At 39.2% G+C, this 17,358-nt stretch overlaps 1 protein-coding gene across 1 annotated transcript in view; it reads left to right on the top strand.

Moving 5' to 3' along the window:
- Nucleotides 1-244: 244 nt before the first annotated feature.
- The window catches only part of LOC121858315 (E3 ubiquitin-protein ligase RNF126-B-like), a gene marked incomplete in the record, with an annotated part of 60,407 nt that continues 43,293 nt past the window's right edge, over nucleotides 245-17,358 (top strand). Inside the window, 3 exon segments of the mRNA XM_042354655.1 lie at nucleotides 245-346; nucleotides 9,725-9,957; nucleotides 11,913-12,232. Coding sequence (XP_042210589.1) covers nucleotides 260-346; nucleotides 9,725-9,957; nucleotides 11,913-12,232 — 640 coding nt within the window.

Raw genomic sequence — 17,358 nt, forward strand, 5'->3', positions numbered from 1 at the left:
ATAAAAATTACCGTTATGTTCTTATTCGCTCTTTGTCCTAGAAGAAAAAATACATCAGATGACAAGTATGGTAGTGCCTTTTGGAATGTACATAACCATTTTAATTTGTGGTTAATATATCAAAATATCATTAATATTAAGGAGAGTTATTTTATTTGTGATATATTTATTATTTTATTTAGCTTCATGGAATTATTATGACGTATATGACTTGTGTTGAAGGAATTATGAATGTTGTGTTGTCCGACAGTCAACGAAAATGGCGGAAGCAGGAGTGGAAACAGCCTCGTCTTCTGCCAGATTTTTCTGTCATAAATGCAATGTCGAAATTACTCCTCAACTACCCGTAAGTTTTATGGTTTTATGGGAGTTGTTTGAGATGGTAATGGTAGTTGGGTGAGGATTAACAGGTGTAAATGGCTGGGTAATGTAACATGGGAAAGTTGTGTCATTCTTTTATCCTTCAATACTCTTTCTAATTACCCTTTACCGTCAGACCAACTCTTATATCTTTAAACCTACATTTTTTCTCAGCTTCGATATTTGATATGAAGATTGATTGGTTAGATGTGTTCGAAATATTTTTTTCAGTTTTGCTATTGTGTGTGATACGTAAGTTGTTGGCCCTTCCACTGTTAATTAAGATTCTAGGTTAGGGTAGGTTGGGTTTTAATATGAAAATCGAATAAAACGCATCACAAGAGCCATATTGGTTGAAAATGCTAATTTACCCACAGGCTTAGATCAATTATGCAGGTTTTTATTAATTTTGGATGTGTGCTAATTTTCACCAGCGAGTTCTGATCTAATAATTTCTTTGGAAAATGATTTGGTAAATTTATAGAAAGGCACTGTTCTTTCTTTGTATATTAAAAATGTTTTTTCATATGGTTTTAGATGAGTTTCGAACGAATTAGATAGTCATTTTTGCTGGAAGTCACTCGTTTTTTAGACCCCCCCCCCCCCAACAATCTTAGGGAGGATGTTGGAAAATTGAAGTTTTTGTTGGGTAAATCACAGAAACAGGTGATTTTCAATGGAGAATAAGGCAAAAATCGTTCAAAACTCATCAAAAACCAGAGGAAAACATTTCTAACAGAGAAAGAAATGTAACCTAACTTAACCTAACCTTTTTTTGTGTAAAAAAAAATAGAAAACAACCAAACCAAACCTTACCTAAACCTAACCAGCTCCCCTGGGACCCCCGTTTGTTCATGCCCCCACATCTGGTTCATCTGAGTCGTCACTGTTTGAATCGATATGAACCTTGTTCGGTAATACACTGTATTTTCTAAAAAAATGAAATAGCCTCACTATTTTTCTGATGAAACTCGGCAATTGACGTAAAATAATCTCGATCACAATGTCGGCACAGCTCTTCAACCTGTTCAGCCATATGTGGTACTGAAAATTAAAATCTCCGCTCCCGATGTACCCACGCATTGTTCATTGCCCAAGACAAAAAATTTTTGCCTAATAATAAGGCTCCTCTCGCTATAGCCAATAAGGAACTCCCACATGCACTGTAGATGCTTAAAAAGCTGACACAGAGGTAACAGAGCACTGGGTGAGGGGGGGTCAGAGTTTCTCCGCGAGATGTAAATAACAAATGGCGAGACTTGTGACTGGCCAAATATAATAATACATCAGGAAATTAATATCTCGATTATCCTTAATTTCCGGCGGAAATATCATAGAAGAAAAATGTCTTAGAAATGTCTGATCATTGTGAAATACATAATAATAACATCGATAGAAAGACCGGTGCTTTACTATAAATTCAATGATTCTTTGGTAGATGATTATTTGGTGCCTATGTTTCTCTACTTTGTCTTCTTGGCGATAATGCGGCGGTGATGCTTCATTACTGGATGTAAACAGCCAATCATATTGACGCGATGCTCTCTGATCGACACCAGTATAGTTATGAGCTGCAGGGTCCGGGTGGCTGCTCTCACGTCCACAAAAAAACATAAAATTACACCATATCATAGGAAAATCTTTCTGTTGAATATGCTATGTTGGGGGAGGTCTGGTACGTGGAGCCCCATGGCTAGGAAGTTAGGTAAGGTTAGGTAGGTTTCTTTGGTTATGGGTAAATTTTACTTGTCACTATACAAAATCTAAGTTGAAACTGTGTTTTCCTGGTGGTTAGGTTTGATTAGATTCAAAACTGTTTTTCCAGTGATTTTTTATGTGTTATGAACTAATTTTACCTTCATTTCTGGTGCAAACTGGTGCAAATCAATAGTTTCTGAGAAGTCCCATATCTCAAAATCTTAGAGATGTGCTATAAAAATCGTTAGGTGTTTTTCGTGTGTACCCCCATGTATGAACATACATAATAAAATGTTAAATACCCCGCTTAAGCGTAGTTTGCACCGGAAATGCCATTGAAGAAAATATTCTCAGAATTGTCAAAATTACTGATTGCAACTATAAAATTCCAGAGATTCATTTAGTGGCAATAAGTGAAATAATACCTGGTTAGGTTTGTGAGATCTTCTAACACATTTGTCAAAACTACAACAGTATTCACTATAAAACAGTGAAATTGCAGCATTTTTAAAATTGTTTTCCGTGAAAAGTCGGCAGCAGGCCAGTTGTAAATAATTACCTTGTATGTGTATGTCAAGTGGCTGTGGACATTTTGCCATGATTTTCCTTTTCGGGATTGCTAATTGTACTGTGAAGACACATTACGTTATCATGAATCCTATTTGTTGTTTTTCCTTGCATGAGTTTCTTTGTCATTGTGTGTCTGTGCATAATATTTTGGAAGTGGCTGTTGAGAGGGGTCACCAGGTTAAATAGTCGGTAAAGGTGAAGGAATTGGTTATTACTCAAAGTAATTTATGGAATTGCACCACAATTCCTAGAGATGTTATCTGCTTGGTACCATTAAAAAATTAATGCGGCAGTGCACAAATCCTAATAGAACCTGACCTGACCTAACCTAACCTTATCTAACTTTTTTAGACCCCCTGCCATATATGGTTTGGTGGATCTTGATGGTTGTCCGTTAGGTTCCATATGGCATCACCAAGGCATTGAAGTGGAAGTTTAATCATCCCTGACTCTCTGGTTAGCTGCATTCATGTTTAAGAACTAAAGGTAGTTCATTACATATTTGTCCTACAGTAAACAGATGTTGGAACACAAGTTGTGAGTCAACTTTGGCTTCCTCACCAGGCTTCACTCTTATATTGTAATTTTATATTGCAACATTATGCCTCCTTCAAAATTTGAAGTCCAAGATAATTTCTCCAACCATTGATGCAAGAGTAGATAATTACACTGCTTTTTCCATCTGCATTCACGTCAGCAGCTGCAGTTACATCACTTAAAATGCTTATGAAGCATGGGTCATCAACAAAGGAATTCCTCTCTTGATGAAATTTTAACATCTTAAAAATGTCTTGCAGTCCCTACTCTGCCCTGCCTTTGTTACTTCTTTGTGTTGTTTACATGTGCTGTAGCACACACATGTAAACCCTTGAATTGCATCATCAACTTCAACTAGGGCAGGCATTGACAGAAGCTGGATGAGGCAGTGTTTCAGTTATTTCACAACAATGTGTCAAGCTACCATTAAGGCGGTGGCACACTGGGCACTTTCCTCCAAACACGTTGCCAATTTTACTGGCCGCTGGCCTGACGGCCCAGTAAGTAGCAGGATTTTGGCTGTTATGAGAAATGGCTAATGGTTTGGCGGCGAGCTTTGCTGGCCGAGTTAGTGTACAAAAATTGAAATAAATCGTTAAACAACAATAATTTTAAACAACACACAAACAGTGACAAGTTTCTATGTATTCATCACTTTAAAGCTTCTTTAGTATTATTGAATAATTATTCAAGGTCTTCTTTGACCAGCCAGCCCCTGCCCGCTACTTGTAAACAAACTTCATTGTCTTTTCTTTAGTATTTGCAGACGCCTCACTTCCTTCAGCAATTGCAGAACTATAGCATAATCCTGCAAAGCCTCAACTGTAGTACAGGATCCATGGTGAACCTTGTCGACATCCCTTTGTTGTTGTTTTCATTGTGTTGGGCAGACGCACAAACAAAATAACCCAGTGTGACGCAAACGTCTCTGCTTTGCTGGCCGGACTGTATTTGCCCAACATGTATGGAAGAAAGGTGCCTAGTGTGCTGCTGCCTTTAGTCTTAAAACCTTGCATCAAGGCCTGTTCAATAATCGAATCTGAACACAGTCATTCCCAGTAGCGGTCACTGCTGCAGATGATATGATACCTGTACTTAAGTATTTTTTTTATTGTTCATGCATGTTTTTGAGATACTGTGCACATATAGACAGGGATGATGCTTCTTATAATTTGATAATTGTGAACTTGGTGATTTAAATTCCCAAATAAAAAATCACCAGTCATGATCCTCTTACCATTAGCATTTATGTCTATATAATTGTGGTTCAAGAGAATGATGAATTATTTTAAGTCTAGATGTATGGTATGTATAGATGATGCCAATTATAGAGAAAATATACAGGGTACAGTACTTGTTTTATGTCATCAGAAAAAGAAATTAGTCTAACTTTTTTCCAATAATGTTTCACAGTACAGTAGAACCTTGATAAATCGGACTATTTGGGGCAGACCCCGGTCCGAAAAAAAGGTAATACAGGGGATAACACTGTTTATCAGAACCGTATAAAGAAAATCAGTTAGGTTATTACAGTGATCCCTCGGTTAACAAGATTTCGGTTAATGATTTACCTTCCATAAGATTCTTAACTTCTGTTAACGAGCAATCCCTCGATTAACGAGGTTCTTACTAGCGGACCTCAACATGTTTTCGCTTGCATTTGGCGGTCCACCAGCTGTAGTATTAGTCCGCCAATACAGTAATCGGTTCTAGGGCTTAAATTCCTTACTATTTTAGTAAATATCAAGAAGATTATACTATTCAATAATTTTAAAAGTTTAATATTAAATTTTTTAGTCATTTTAACAATTATTCAACATAATTGAAGGTAAGGAAACTAGTTTTATGCGCGCCGAACAGCCTGTCAACACACCAAACAGGCGTCAGTCTCTGTGACTTTTCAGTGGAGATAACATCTTGCTTGAGACTCTGTTCAACTAAACGCTTTTTTGTGTTTCCAAGCAAGTTATTGGTCATTTTAAAATTTATATTACATATTGACAATATATAATGCAGTGCAGTGTTGATTTAAAGAAAATAATCTTGAATTACACCAAGCGAACTAAAATTTTATGGGTGAAATGGCACCATGGGGTGACTTCTCTTCCACCCCAATGCCTTCTCGTCTCCCTTCTCCTCCACCCCCATTCTAATTCCCATCATCATCATCATCCAGGAGTTTTCTACATACACACCTCAAAGTAAGTGTACTTTACTACCTTTTTTGTTGACTTTAGGCAATTTTCGGTGAGCTGGAACCAATTACCCAAAAACCCATTGAAACAATGGTTTCGGTTAACGAATTTTTCGGTTAACGTGCAACCTTCTAGAACGAATTGTGCTCGTTAACCGAGGGACCACTGTACTGCATTTCAACAACTAAGGTCTTTAAGTATATAACAAGGTTTTTAAAATAATATTACATCGACAATAAAAAAAAATTGAAACCGAACTCTCTGGGTTGAAAATCGGACATGTAAGTCTGGTTGTCAACAACTGTTGTCACCAAGATGATTGTTATTTACTGTCAAGCAGTGGCGGACTGGCCCACCGGGATACCGGGAAATTTCCCGGTGGGCCCCAAAGTGATGGTTCCTTTGACTACGTTTTAGGATTGTGGACCCTTTTGAGTGGGCCCTTTTACAAGTTTTCCCGGTAGAAATTTTTGACCCAGTCCGCCACTGCTGTCAAGTGTTACAGTGTATGTAAGTAACTACAAAATTTGTCATATGAATAAATAGAAAACTGTATACTGTACAGTATGTGGAAGACGAGTGTTTATCTGGGAACAGCTGGTAGAAGGGGGTAAGCATGGGTGGGTGGCTCCCCCCCACTCTCCTCCAAGGTTCCTTTAACACTTTTTTATACAATTTCACCACAATTCTCATATAATTTAGTATTATTTGGTGCCAGGTTGATAAAATATAATTCTAAAAGAATCAGCTTTCCTGAAAAAAAATCCCTCACTGAACACCATGAGTCATTGTTTACAAAGAGCAAACAGCTGATTGGCTAATCACAATATCTGTTTTCAACATGTAATAAATTAGTACAGCACAGTTGTGTATTTATCATCACTTAATAAGTAATATTGTAGTGTACTGTATTATGCATCTACATATACAGGTACCCTGGTTTATTCATTAATCATTTGTATACGTGTACAGGTAGCCAAATTGAGCCATCATATAACACTCAAAAAGTTAGTAATTAATGTTTTTAGGAAGGTATCATCATATCAAATACTATACAGTGTGTTATAGTGACTCCTGTTGTAAACTGGTTGCTGAAAGCTCTCGCAGGAATGCATCTGAGTAAATAACCTTCTGATACAGCTTATCCTTTTATTTTCAAGTCATATTACAAATTACATACAGTATTGTATTTTTTCTCTATTACTGAAGATGTTATATTAATCATGATGAACCATAACCCATAAGAGGCCAATCATCTGAGAAATAATACTGAATCAATAAATAAATAATCCTGACGAATGTGGCAACACCGGATCAGCTCCAGCCTGCTTACATACTCAAGTGTCTTAGTTCTCAGTAGGCCTATAGCAAATCTGATAAGACCACTGTACATAATTCAGTAAGTGTTGTTCATTTCATGAGATTTTTTATTAATCTACTCCCCCCTTTTTTTTTAGTACTCTTTATTTCCGGTGATCAGAGCGTCTCAGAGTTCGAAAAAAGCAAATTCCAATATATTGAAGTCTGATTTATCGAGGTTTTACTAGTATGGTTTGAACACTTACAAAGAGTTGCACTCTTATCAATTTTAGTGGAAAAAAAAATGCTGACTAAAGTGACCTGGGACAAAGCACAATACAATACAGTACCTGTACTGCACAGTATATGAATACAATATTGTTTAAAGTGACAAAGTTTCATCAATTGTATTTTAGTGGATTTTTATCCTCAGGTTATGGGGTTATATTGGTGAATAAAAACACCAGAATAATTACTTTAGTAATTTCTTAAGAGGTCACTTGATCATAGATTTACTGGACTATTGGGGGCGGATCTCATTCTGATATTACCCTGCTCTTAATGCTAATCATGACAAACATCACGATGAATAATTATAAAAATGCTACACTAAAACCACCCATGCACCCCAACACCGAGATCCTCTGCCTTGGGGGTTTCAATGTACAGTAGCTAACAAAAGTATCTGACTGGGTTGGTTCGATGACTTCCGAAATTGTACTTACAACTTGTGATGTCTTGGTAGGTTTGGTATGCGTGTCTTCACCCACCGCCATTTAGTATCCAACACAGGGTGAGTTGGCATATAGGAACAAAATGAACAGTTAAGTGATTACTTTCACATAGTATAAGGAGACAACATGCCTATCCCAATACCTGTCGTCTGTGGTATCGTATTGTTTCACACAACGTATGCACAGATACTTTTTTTAGCTACTGTACATCACAGACAGTGGCTTGGCTCTGCAAGGGATGACCCAGGTGGAGCTGAGGCACTCTTTTTCCTTAATGATCTGGAACAAATAATTAAACACCCTACACTTGTTCCTGATCGACACGATCAACTTTATAACATTCTTGATCTTTGTTTTACCTCTAACCCCTCTCACTATTCATACTCAGTTTCTGCCCCCCAGGGTCTGCTGATCACAATCTTATTTCTATTAAATCAGAGTGGGCACGACCACCTCCCCCACCCCCATCTAAATGCCAACTATGGCACTCTCAGAAGGCAAACTGACAATCTTTGCGAGAATTCTTCTCCGACTTTCCTTGGGATGAATATTGCTTTTCCACTCAGGATGCCTCGGTATGTGCTGACAGCATTGCTGGGGTTATACAGGGTGGTATGAGTGCATTTATCCCATCTTCTACCAAAACTTTTACTTTACAATAATGGTTTGTTCGCTACAGTCCTCTTGCACGTAGAGAAAGAGGGCATATGAAGTTGTGAAACTATCTCTTTCCCCTGTTACCCACTCCTCTTTCATTACTTGTATTAATCGTTGTAAGGCTATTCTTAGTAGGGCCAAGTGGAATTTTATAAAAAGAATGACTGCTGTCCTGATTAACTCTTCTTCTAGTAAATCCTTCAATAGTAATAAAATTCAGTATTTACCAATTACACTTTCTAAATTAGATGATCTCCCACCAAACATTTCAGGATGCAATCATTCTGCCAAATTCTGAAATAGATATGCTAGGCCTCACCATTTCCTCAAATATGTCATGAAAGCCACACATTCACAACATTGCTGAAGCTGCCTCCCAAAAGCTGGGAATGCTGTACAGATGCTATAGCTACTTCACTCCTGAACAGTTGCTTAGTATAGTATACTGTATAAGGGACTCATTCTTCCTTACTTGGAGTACTGCTCTTCTTCTGTCCAACTGTAAATAGGGTGGAATCAAAGGCATTTCATCTTATTAACTCTCCTCCTTTAGTTGATAATTTTTCTTCCCTTTCTCTTTGGTGCAATGTTGCTTCACACACTCTTTTAAAGGTACTTTAACGGGCAATGTTCGATGGATTTGGCATTCTGTGTATTGCCGGCAAGGCCTTGGGCTCATAACACTCATCTTGTCCGCAGTACTCACCGTTTCTCTGTGGATGTCGGTCACAGTAGAATAACCCTTTATAGTACATCCTTCTTTCCTCACACAGCTGAACTGTGGAATGCTTTGCCTTCTTCTGTGTTTCCATACTCATACAATCTGTCTCACTTCAAAAAGATGGTTTTCCAGCATCTTCGTGGTATAGATTAATATTATCTTTTTCTTTTCTATTTTTAATTTCTTTTTACTCTTATTTTTTCGCCCCTTCGGCTCTGTTGTGGGTCAATGACCTCAGCACGGTTGGCTATTTCCCGTAAAAAAATAAAAATAAATTACAAATGTGTGCTAACAAAAAGAAGTAACCCGACACAGTTGGGTTAAGAGCTGGTAGTGTGAACCATGGAAGAGAAGGTCAGGTTGTGGAGACACTGAGCTGCTATAAGCTTGATATCTGTTGCATGCAAGAAATGAGCTGGAAAGGGTAGCTCAGGAAGGATTTCTGAAAGAGTAGTGAATCTGGAATGGGGTGTAGTAATCTTAATCGCCAAAGAGTGGAGAAAGTGCTATTGGTGAAGCGAGTGGATGCAAGAATTGTGGCTTTGAAGCTACAAGTAGGAAAAGATCTGATGACTCATTTCAGCATTTGACTGACAAGTTGGGCTAAGTATGGATTTGCAATGTGACACTGAAAGACAGGAAGCCCTGTTCAGAGCAAAGAGGGCAGCTGGAAATTGACTGTCCTGTACTGTAGAGTATTATCTCATATCCTCTTAGGGTAGAGGTTGAGGAGGCTTTTTACTTTCTGTGAAAATTTCTTATCTTAAGTTATCAGAATAATAATTATCTGTTGATTAGCATACAGTATTGTGAATATGCCTGGGTTAGGGAGTTAAGGAAGGTTTTTGCTCCTGGGGTATTTTTTCAGAATTGTTTGTTACACTTAAGACAGTCCATCTGTTCCCTTTAATAGAAATTTTATGGTCTTGAATCTTATTTTAATTTGTTCTCAGGACTATGTATGTCCACGATGTAATAGTGGCTTTATTGAAGAATTGGAGCGAGCACGAGACTCGGACAGTGATAGCTCCAGTGACACAGAGATGGAGTCTTATGAAATGTGGGATATGATAACTCATGATGGCTCAGTGCCAGGTGTGTCATCTCCAGCAGCCTCCTCCTCTGGTCCTGGTCCTCGCAGAAGTCAGCGTCTCAGACACATTAACCCAAGACATGGGCGGCGGAGGTGAGTCCTTGGTACAGTACAGCATGCCCTGACAATTCGTGGATGACACCCTGGATGTACCCAAGAATGTCTAGGGGTTTTAAAGCTTCTGGCATTTCCGTGGCCAGGACAGTGAGCCATTCGTTCTCGAGACAGTAATTTCCTTTACCTGTACTGTATATGTGTGTGTAGACACACATACAAAACACACACAAAAAAATAATAATGGGAAAAACCTCTCAAAAATAACCAGAAAAAAAATGAGTCTACCCTCAAGTTAACTCCATGGTTTGTTATTAAAGTTAACTTTAATAATGAAGTGTGGAGTTGACTAGAGGGTAGACTCACATTTTAACTAAATTTTGTTTTGTTTCTGAAAACTGTATTTGTTAGAGGATATTCCCATTATATTTATTTGTATGTGTCTTGTGTGTGTCTACACACACACACATACATACATACAATACAGGTAAAAGAAAAATTGTCCCAAAGGCAAACACATTAAGGGAATATATTTTTATATTATGGAGCATTGTTGATTTATTTTAAAATGGTAAGTGAAAATATTTGTTTCTTGGAATTAACATAACTGTGCATATTGGTATTCACAGGAATATTTGTTCTTTTTTGGCTTATTGATGATTGTTTCCAGTACAGTAAAATAAGAGTAAATATTTTGTCTGTCTTCAGTCTGATGCTGTTAATTGGGCTTTCATTAGTTTCATTTCAGTGTGACATAACTGATATTCTTCATTGTCAAGTTCATCCAAAACTTTAACATTCTCTTAAATAAAATTTCTTTCTCTTCTATTTTCACTTGAACTAGAAGAATAAGCAGCTGTTAAGTATTAAGACATCTTGTTAAGTGGCACAGGGAGTAAACGTTTGGTGAATAGTTGGGTATAGGAGATGATGTCTTTGATTTTGAGTGAGCACTGGCTTAGTAATTTCCTGACTACACTTTGGAAAGTGTACAGTAATTTTATCTTCGAGGTGGTTGGTTTAAAACGCTTCCAGCCAGGCTTTTCTCACAAAATTAGAATTATTTTGCAGTAGTGTATAGTATACTGTATATAGGAAAATAGTATTAAATTAGCAGTGAAATAAGAAAAATCACACTGAAAAGTCATGAATTAACCTGAGGCTGCAGTACAGTACAGTACAGTATTTGAATATAAATGTGTGTGTAGGTGGTAGGTTTTGTGTGGATTGGTGTATGCCAAATTTAGAATGGCAGCCACATAGTACATACTCTAACTTGCTCCAGTGCAAATGTAATTTGGCTCACTTTCGTGATAGACAGATTAATTTCATCATGATTTTTCTCATGCAGTATACTGTAGGTAGATCCTCTTTGTGATGAGTCACAATACTTCTACTGAGAGGCAGTAATTGATGCAGAACAAGATTTCGCATGTTCAAGCATGTAAGACTATATTTATCTCACTTATAATGAATTTCTGATAGAAAAGTGATCTTTGTATATGACAATTTGTGTAAGATGAACTTGTAATAATGATAAAGTAACAAACCCCATCTGACATCACAGAGGAAGGCAATGTGCCTTTAGACATACTTAGTTAAAGTCTTTGAGTCTTTTTGTTTTAATTATTTATGAGATAGAATAATTACATGGCACAGCTTATGGTGTGGCAATTGGCCGGCCACTCGCGAGTCACATCAAAGCTTCAGTCAGCTGGGAGAACCTCCACCACTATTCAGGATGCTCACCATTTAGTGATTTTTTTGGTTTGTTATGTTATTTTTTGGTTTTGATGTGCTTGGAGTTAAAGTGAGTTGATAATAGGTTTCTAGTCAACATGGAAATAAGATGAAAGTGAACATGCAGTAGTTAGGGTACAGGATATTAATAGAAAATCCAAATTGTGCTTTAACAGATGTTGAGGGATGGATGACTTTTGGTCTGTCATCAAGTAGAGTAGCTTTTACCACCTGCCTTTGCCTTTTCATTTCAGAGTAAGTGGAGGGGATCGTCACTCTGCATTGGCACCCCTCATCCACGACCTCATAATGCAAATGACTTCTGGTGTGATTGAAGCCAGTGTAGGAGGGGGTGATTTTGCAGTACCCCCTGTAGGTTTTGATTTACCAGGATTTCCAGTTTTAGTAGCTTCTAACCTGGCTTCTAATCCCGGAGACTATGCCTGGGGTCGTGGTGGGTTAGATGCCATCATAACCCAACTCATGAACCAACTGGATGGTACAGGTCCACCGCCTTTATCCAGAGATCAAATTTCACAGATACCTACATCCAACATCACCAAAGATCAATGTGGTAAGATAGTTTTATATATTCCCCAAATAGGGGGGATTTTGTTGCTTTCATTATTGCCGTATGTTTCTGAGCAAGGTACAGTGGGGTATGCTATAACGAACGGATCCTACTACGAATATTCCTATAACGAACGGTTTTACCTATAAAATTGAGAATGCTATAACGAACTCAACTCCTACAACGAACGTGGATGAATACGGGACTATTTCGCCTGGCGCATGAATATTGTTGTACCGCGACCCACAACAAGAGCGTCGGGCGCCATCTTTGTCTCATTGTGTAGCCAGTGCACCACTGTTATTGTTGAAATTTCATCTTTTGATTTGGAAATAGAGTTATTTGTATAAATATTTTGTTATACAAGTGTACAATTGTGACAATGAATCGTCCAAAGTGAGTGAGAAAGCTCATAACTCTTGAAACTAAGAAAGAAATCATAAAGAAACGTGAGGATGGAACAAGCATTGCGAAACTTAGTGATGGGTATGGGATGGCTAAATCGACTATATGTACCATTTTAAAGAATAAAGAGGAGTTGAAAACTGTGCAAGTGGCTAAGGGAATCTCTAGACTTAGCAAAGCAAGGTGTAATGTGATTGAGGAGACGGAAAATTTACTCTTAGTGTGGATAAAGGAGAAAGAAATGGCAGGTGATAGCATTAGTGAAGCTATAATTTGTGAGAAGGCCAGACAATTGTTTGAGGACCTTAAAGCCAAGACTCCCAATGCAAGTGATAGTGATGTGCCAGTGTTTAGGGGTACCAAGGGGTGGTTTACTGGTTTCAGAAGGAGAAATAAATTACATAGTGTTGTGAGACATGGTGATGCTGCTAGTGCAGATAAGGAAGCAGCTAAGGAACACCATGATATTTTTTTGAATGTTATTAAAGAGGGAGGCTTTGTTTCTCAGCAGGTATTCAACTGTGATGAAACTGGACTTTTTTTGGAAAAAAATGCCTCGCCGTACATACATTACCAAGGAGGAAACTTCTGGCCATAAGCCAATGAAAGACAGGCTTACCCTCCTTCTTTGTGCTAATGCTTCTGGTGACTGCAAAATAAAGCCACTCCTTGTGTACCATGCAGAAAACCCCAGAGCTTTCAAAAACATTAGGAAGACCCGCCTTGTGTTATGTGGCGGTCAAACCCAAAGGCTTGGGTGACCAGGAAGTTATTCTCTGAGTGGGTGATTGAGGTGTTTGGACCTAGTGTTTGGGAATACCTCAGGGAGAATAATCTTCCACTGAAAGCTGTGTTGGTGATGGACAATGCACCAGCCCGCCCTCCTAATTTGATGGTTGAATTGCCAGAGGAGTTCAACTTCATCACTGTGCACTTCTTGCCACCCAACACAACACCTCTCATCCAGCCCATGGATAAACAGGTAATTTCTAACTTTAAGAAGCTGTACACAAAGGCACTGTTTAGAAAATGTTTTGCATCCACTTATTCCAGTGATGTTAGCTTGAAGGAATTTTGGAAGAGTCACTTCAATATAGCAGACGCTGTTTTTTTTAATTACCTCAGCCTGGAAAGAGGTTACTGTGAAGTGTCTTTGTGCTGCTTGGAGGCCATTGTGGCCTGAATGTGTCCTTGAAAGAGACTTTGAAGGCTTCTAAGAGTTAGAAGAAGAGGCTGTTGTTCATGAAATTTTGTCTCTGGGCAATTCCATGGGCCTGGAAGTGGATGATGATGATGTTGAGGAGTTGGTGGAAGAGCACAGTAAGGAACTGTCCACTGAGGAGCTGCTTGAGCTTCACAAAGAACAAAACGAGACACTGAAGCAGAGCTTAACTTCTGAGGAGTCGGGAGGATGAGGACAAGGAGGAAAGCCGCATCATTCCAGCCAAAGATCTCAAGGATGCGTTCTTTTGCTGGAGCAAACTGTCCAAACTTGCTGAAGATTATCATCCTGATGTTGGTTCTGTGCAAAAGGCCATCAGTGTGTTCAATGACAATGTTATAAACTACTTTTGGAAGGTCCAGAAATCAAGGTTGAAGCAGCCAACCCTGGATTCCTTCTTTACAAAGGTAACAAAAGACCCTACAGACAAAGTGCCTGTGAGACAGTTACCAAAGAGGGCTAGGAAGGATGACTCCTCTCCTTCCACCTCTTCTCCACAATTCTCTCCTCCCGTGTGCCTCCTGTCCTGCATGTTGAACAACACTAAGGTGAGATAAAGTACCCAATTTTTAACATTTTCCACAGAAGTTTTTACAGTGTTAGGTTGTTGTATTTGGGGGCCTGGAACGGATTAATCCTATAACGAACGAGGTTCTAGAACCAATTAGATTCGTTATAGCCTACCCCACTGTATTTGAAGACCTTGTTGTTTCTCCCATATTTATTTATTTATATTTTTTTATTTATTTTTATCTCAAATAGCTATTCCTGTAAACCCATTGATGGTTCATCCCTCTCTTCATTAGACTACACAGGTGATGGTTTGTGAGTTTATCCTCTACTATTTATTTTCAAAAGTAATTAAAATTCTCCTACAACTCGCATTTCTAGAATTGTAGGAGTTTGTTCTAGTAATATACCTGTATGTTCTGTATATGAATATTGTAAAGTCAGCATAAAATTATTCTGCACCCCTGGGTGCAATGGCTCTCACAATGAACACTGCAAGACTGACACCATGTATTGGTAAGGTTGGTACCTCTGACTGTGTGATTCTATGTAAAACTAATGTGCTTTTACTCCTTTTATAATGTGTAGTAACCACAGAGAAATTATCAGGAATACATATAAAACCCATAGCACTAAAACCAGATAATGTCATAGCATTATATACTATACCGTAAAACTGTACTACTTTTAATTACCCTCATACGGTAGGAATGGCAGGCACTCTAGAAATTGAGGTGCTGTATAGGAATTTCACATATTGTACTATGAGATACAACGAAATCGTGTAAATACTCATGATTATAACCACTATGAGGAAGTGATGAGAAGTGACATAATACAAGACCTCAACCAGAAAAAATCCAAAACATTTTTAACGTAGGAAAGTTATACAATATTACGCTTAAGTAACTGAGCTACCGGAAAGATATGAGTTAAGAAACGAACTATATCTCTTTAATTTGTCACAATATATGATAAGAATAGGGGGTTGACTGGGGGTTACTGGTAGTAAAATTCACAAAGTAAAAACATTGTCAGTGTTAATTAACACAGTTCAGCAAAGAATTTTGCCAGAGGAAGTGTGCTCGTTTAAAAGAATTTAATGAATCTGTTAGAAACGGAGCAGTTTCGATCTGCAAAGGGCAGACCATCAGAGCAAGCAGCAAGAGTTGTAATAGGCTATACGCCAGTCATAGCTATGCTAGTCATTATGAAGACCTCGGAGAGAACACACGCAACAATCATAGCACTTCATGGAGAGCGCCTGAACAATAGTGCGATTGCTCGGCGGCTCGGTGTTTCCAAGCACACCATGGCCTTGTGGATAAAGCGCCACGATGATACAGGACAGACCCTGCATCAGCTTGGAGCCAAACAGCCTCGCTGCACAATGCCTACGCTGGATAGAGCAATAGCAGCTATCATCCAAAACAGACCCTTTACCACTGCCCCCAGCATCCGACAAGAACTGGGACTGGCCTACACATCACAGACAATCAGAAACAGACACTACAGCAATGACCTCCATGCCCATATGCCCTCAAAGAAGCCACACCTGACTGAGGTAGACATGGAAAGGCTCCTGGATTATGCATTAGTGTATGCAGAAAAGCCAGCTTGTTTCTGGGAAGACGTGTATTGCGACGAGAAGACGTTCAGCACAGATGAGATGAATAGTTGTACTACCAGAGTTTGGCGCAGAGGCAACGAATGGTAGCAATCTCTCTCTCCCCCTCTTTCTCTCACTCTTTCTCACTGTATTAGAAATATCTATCGCTTAGTTATAGGTTCAGGTAGTTAATTGGAGATATGAAGGAGATACTGAATGGAACCTTTGTTACACATGTCATGCATCTGTAGTCGCCAGTACAGACAACTTCAGCTTAGCAGTGCCGGAGGCATTGGTGGTGAACAGTACGGTGATGCGCTCCTGCATTTTGCGTCCCCGACACTTGCTAGCAGACTTGACTACGAAGGTCTTGGATGGCAATTTCTTCCAGTACAACCCCGATTCATCCATATTGAACACTTGGTCGTCGGTGTACTGTCCTTCCTCCATAATTTTCTGTAAAAATGGGGGAAAATTCTTGGCGGCAGCCCAGTTGGCACTTGCTCCTTCTCCGACTATCTCAATATTTGTGATCTTGTTGCGTCGTTTAAAACCTTGCAGTCAACCAGCGGAAGCACTGAAGGGCTTGGGCTCTGCAACCCCCATTTTTCTTGCCACTGCTGCATAGAATTCTCGGGCGTATCCTACAGTGCCCGAGTGTTGACTGCCATGTTCCTTCTTGACTGACTAATAATGTAGCTTACCAACAAACTCTCGGTCTTCAGCAGCAACTTATTGTGGCAATGTTTCACCAGCGAGGCACCTACAGACTTGGTAATGTTCATGTGTTCATTTATTTTGCCGGCATCCTTCTTGATAGTGCGGATCGTCGATTCATTCACTCCATATTGTCTGGCCAGATCTACCTGTCTCATGCCTTTTTCTAACTCCTGGACGATCTTGTACTTTACTTCATAGCTTAAGGTGCATCGCACCTTCTTGGGCTTGGGCCAGGTAGTTCAGGGCTTCTTGGGGGTGGAGGGGGTCCAGCGGAAGCCATTGTGTAGAAAGAAAAAACAAAACCGGTTCCTGGACACGAGTGAATATACGCAGGGACAGTCAGACTGGCGTGGCGGTGGTCTAGAGTGTGGGTGGCAGGGATGGCAAGGTTAAATAGACCAATCACAGTCCGCGACATCATCGGCGCGAGTCTGACGTCAGCGGCCAGCACCTTGCCCCACCGCCTGCCTTGTATATGATGGCATTCATTTACCGCGTAAATAATATTTCTCGCTTCTGGACAGGTGCCGCATATAAAATATCTGCGTAAACCCAGACTATATTGTGTGTGTGTATACACACACACACACACACATACACCGACTTACGACAGGGTTAGGGACCCAAATCCAGGTCGTAAGTTGGAATGCGTCACCCGCCCTG

This window comes from Homarus americanus, unplaced genomic scaffold, assembly GCF_018991925.1.
Source record: "Homarus americanus isolate GMGI-L3 unplaced genomic scaffold, GMGI_Hamer_2.0 scaffold57980, whole genome shotgun sequence".
NCBI lineage: Eukaryota > Metazoa > Arthropoda > Malacostraca > Decapoda > Nephropidae > Homarus > Homarus americanus.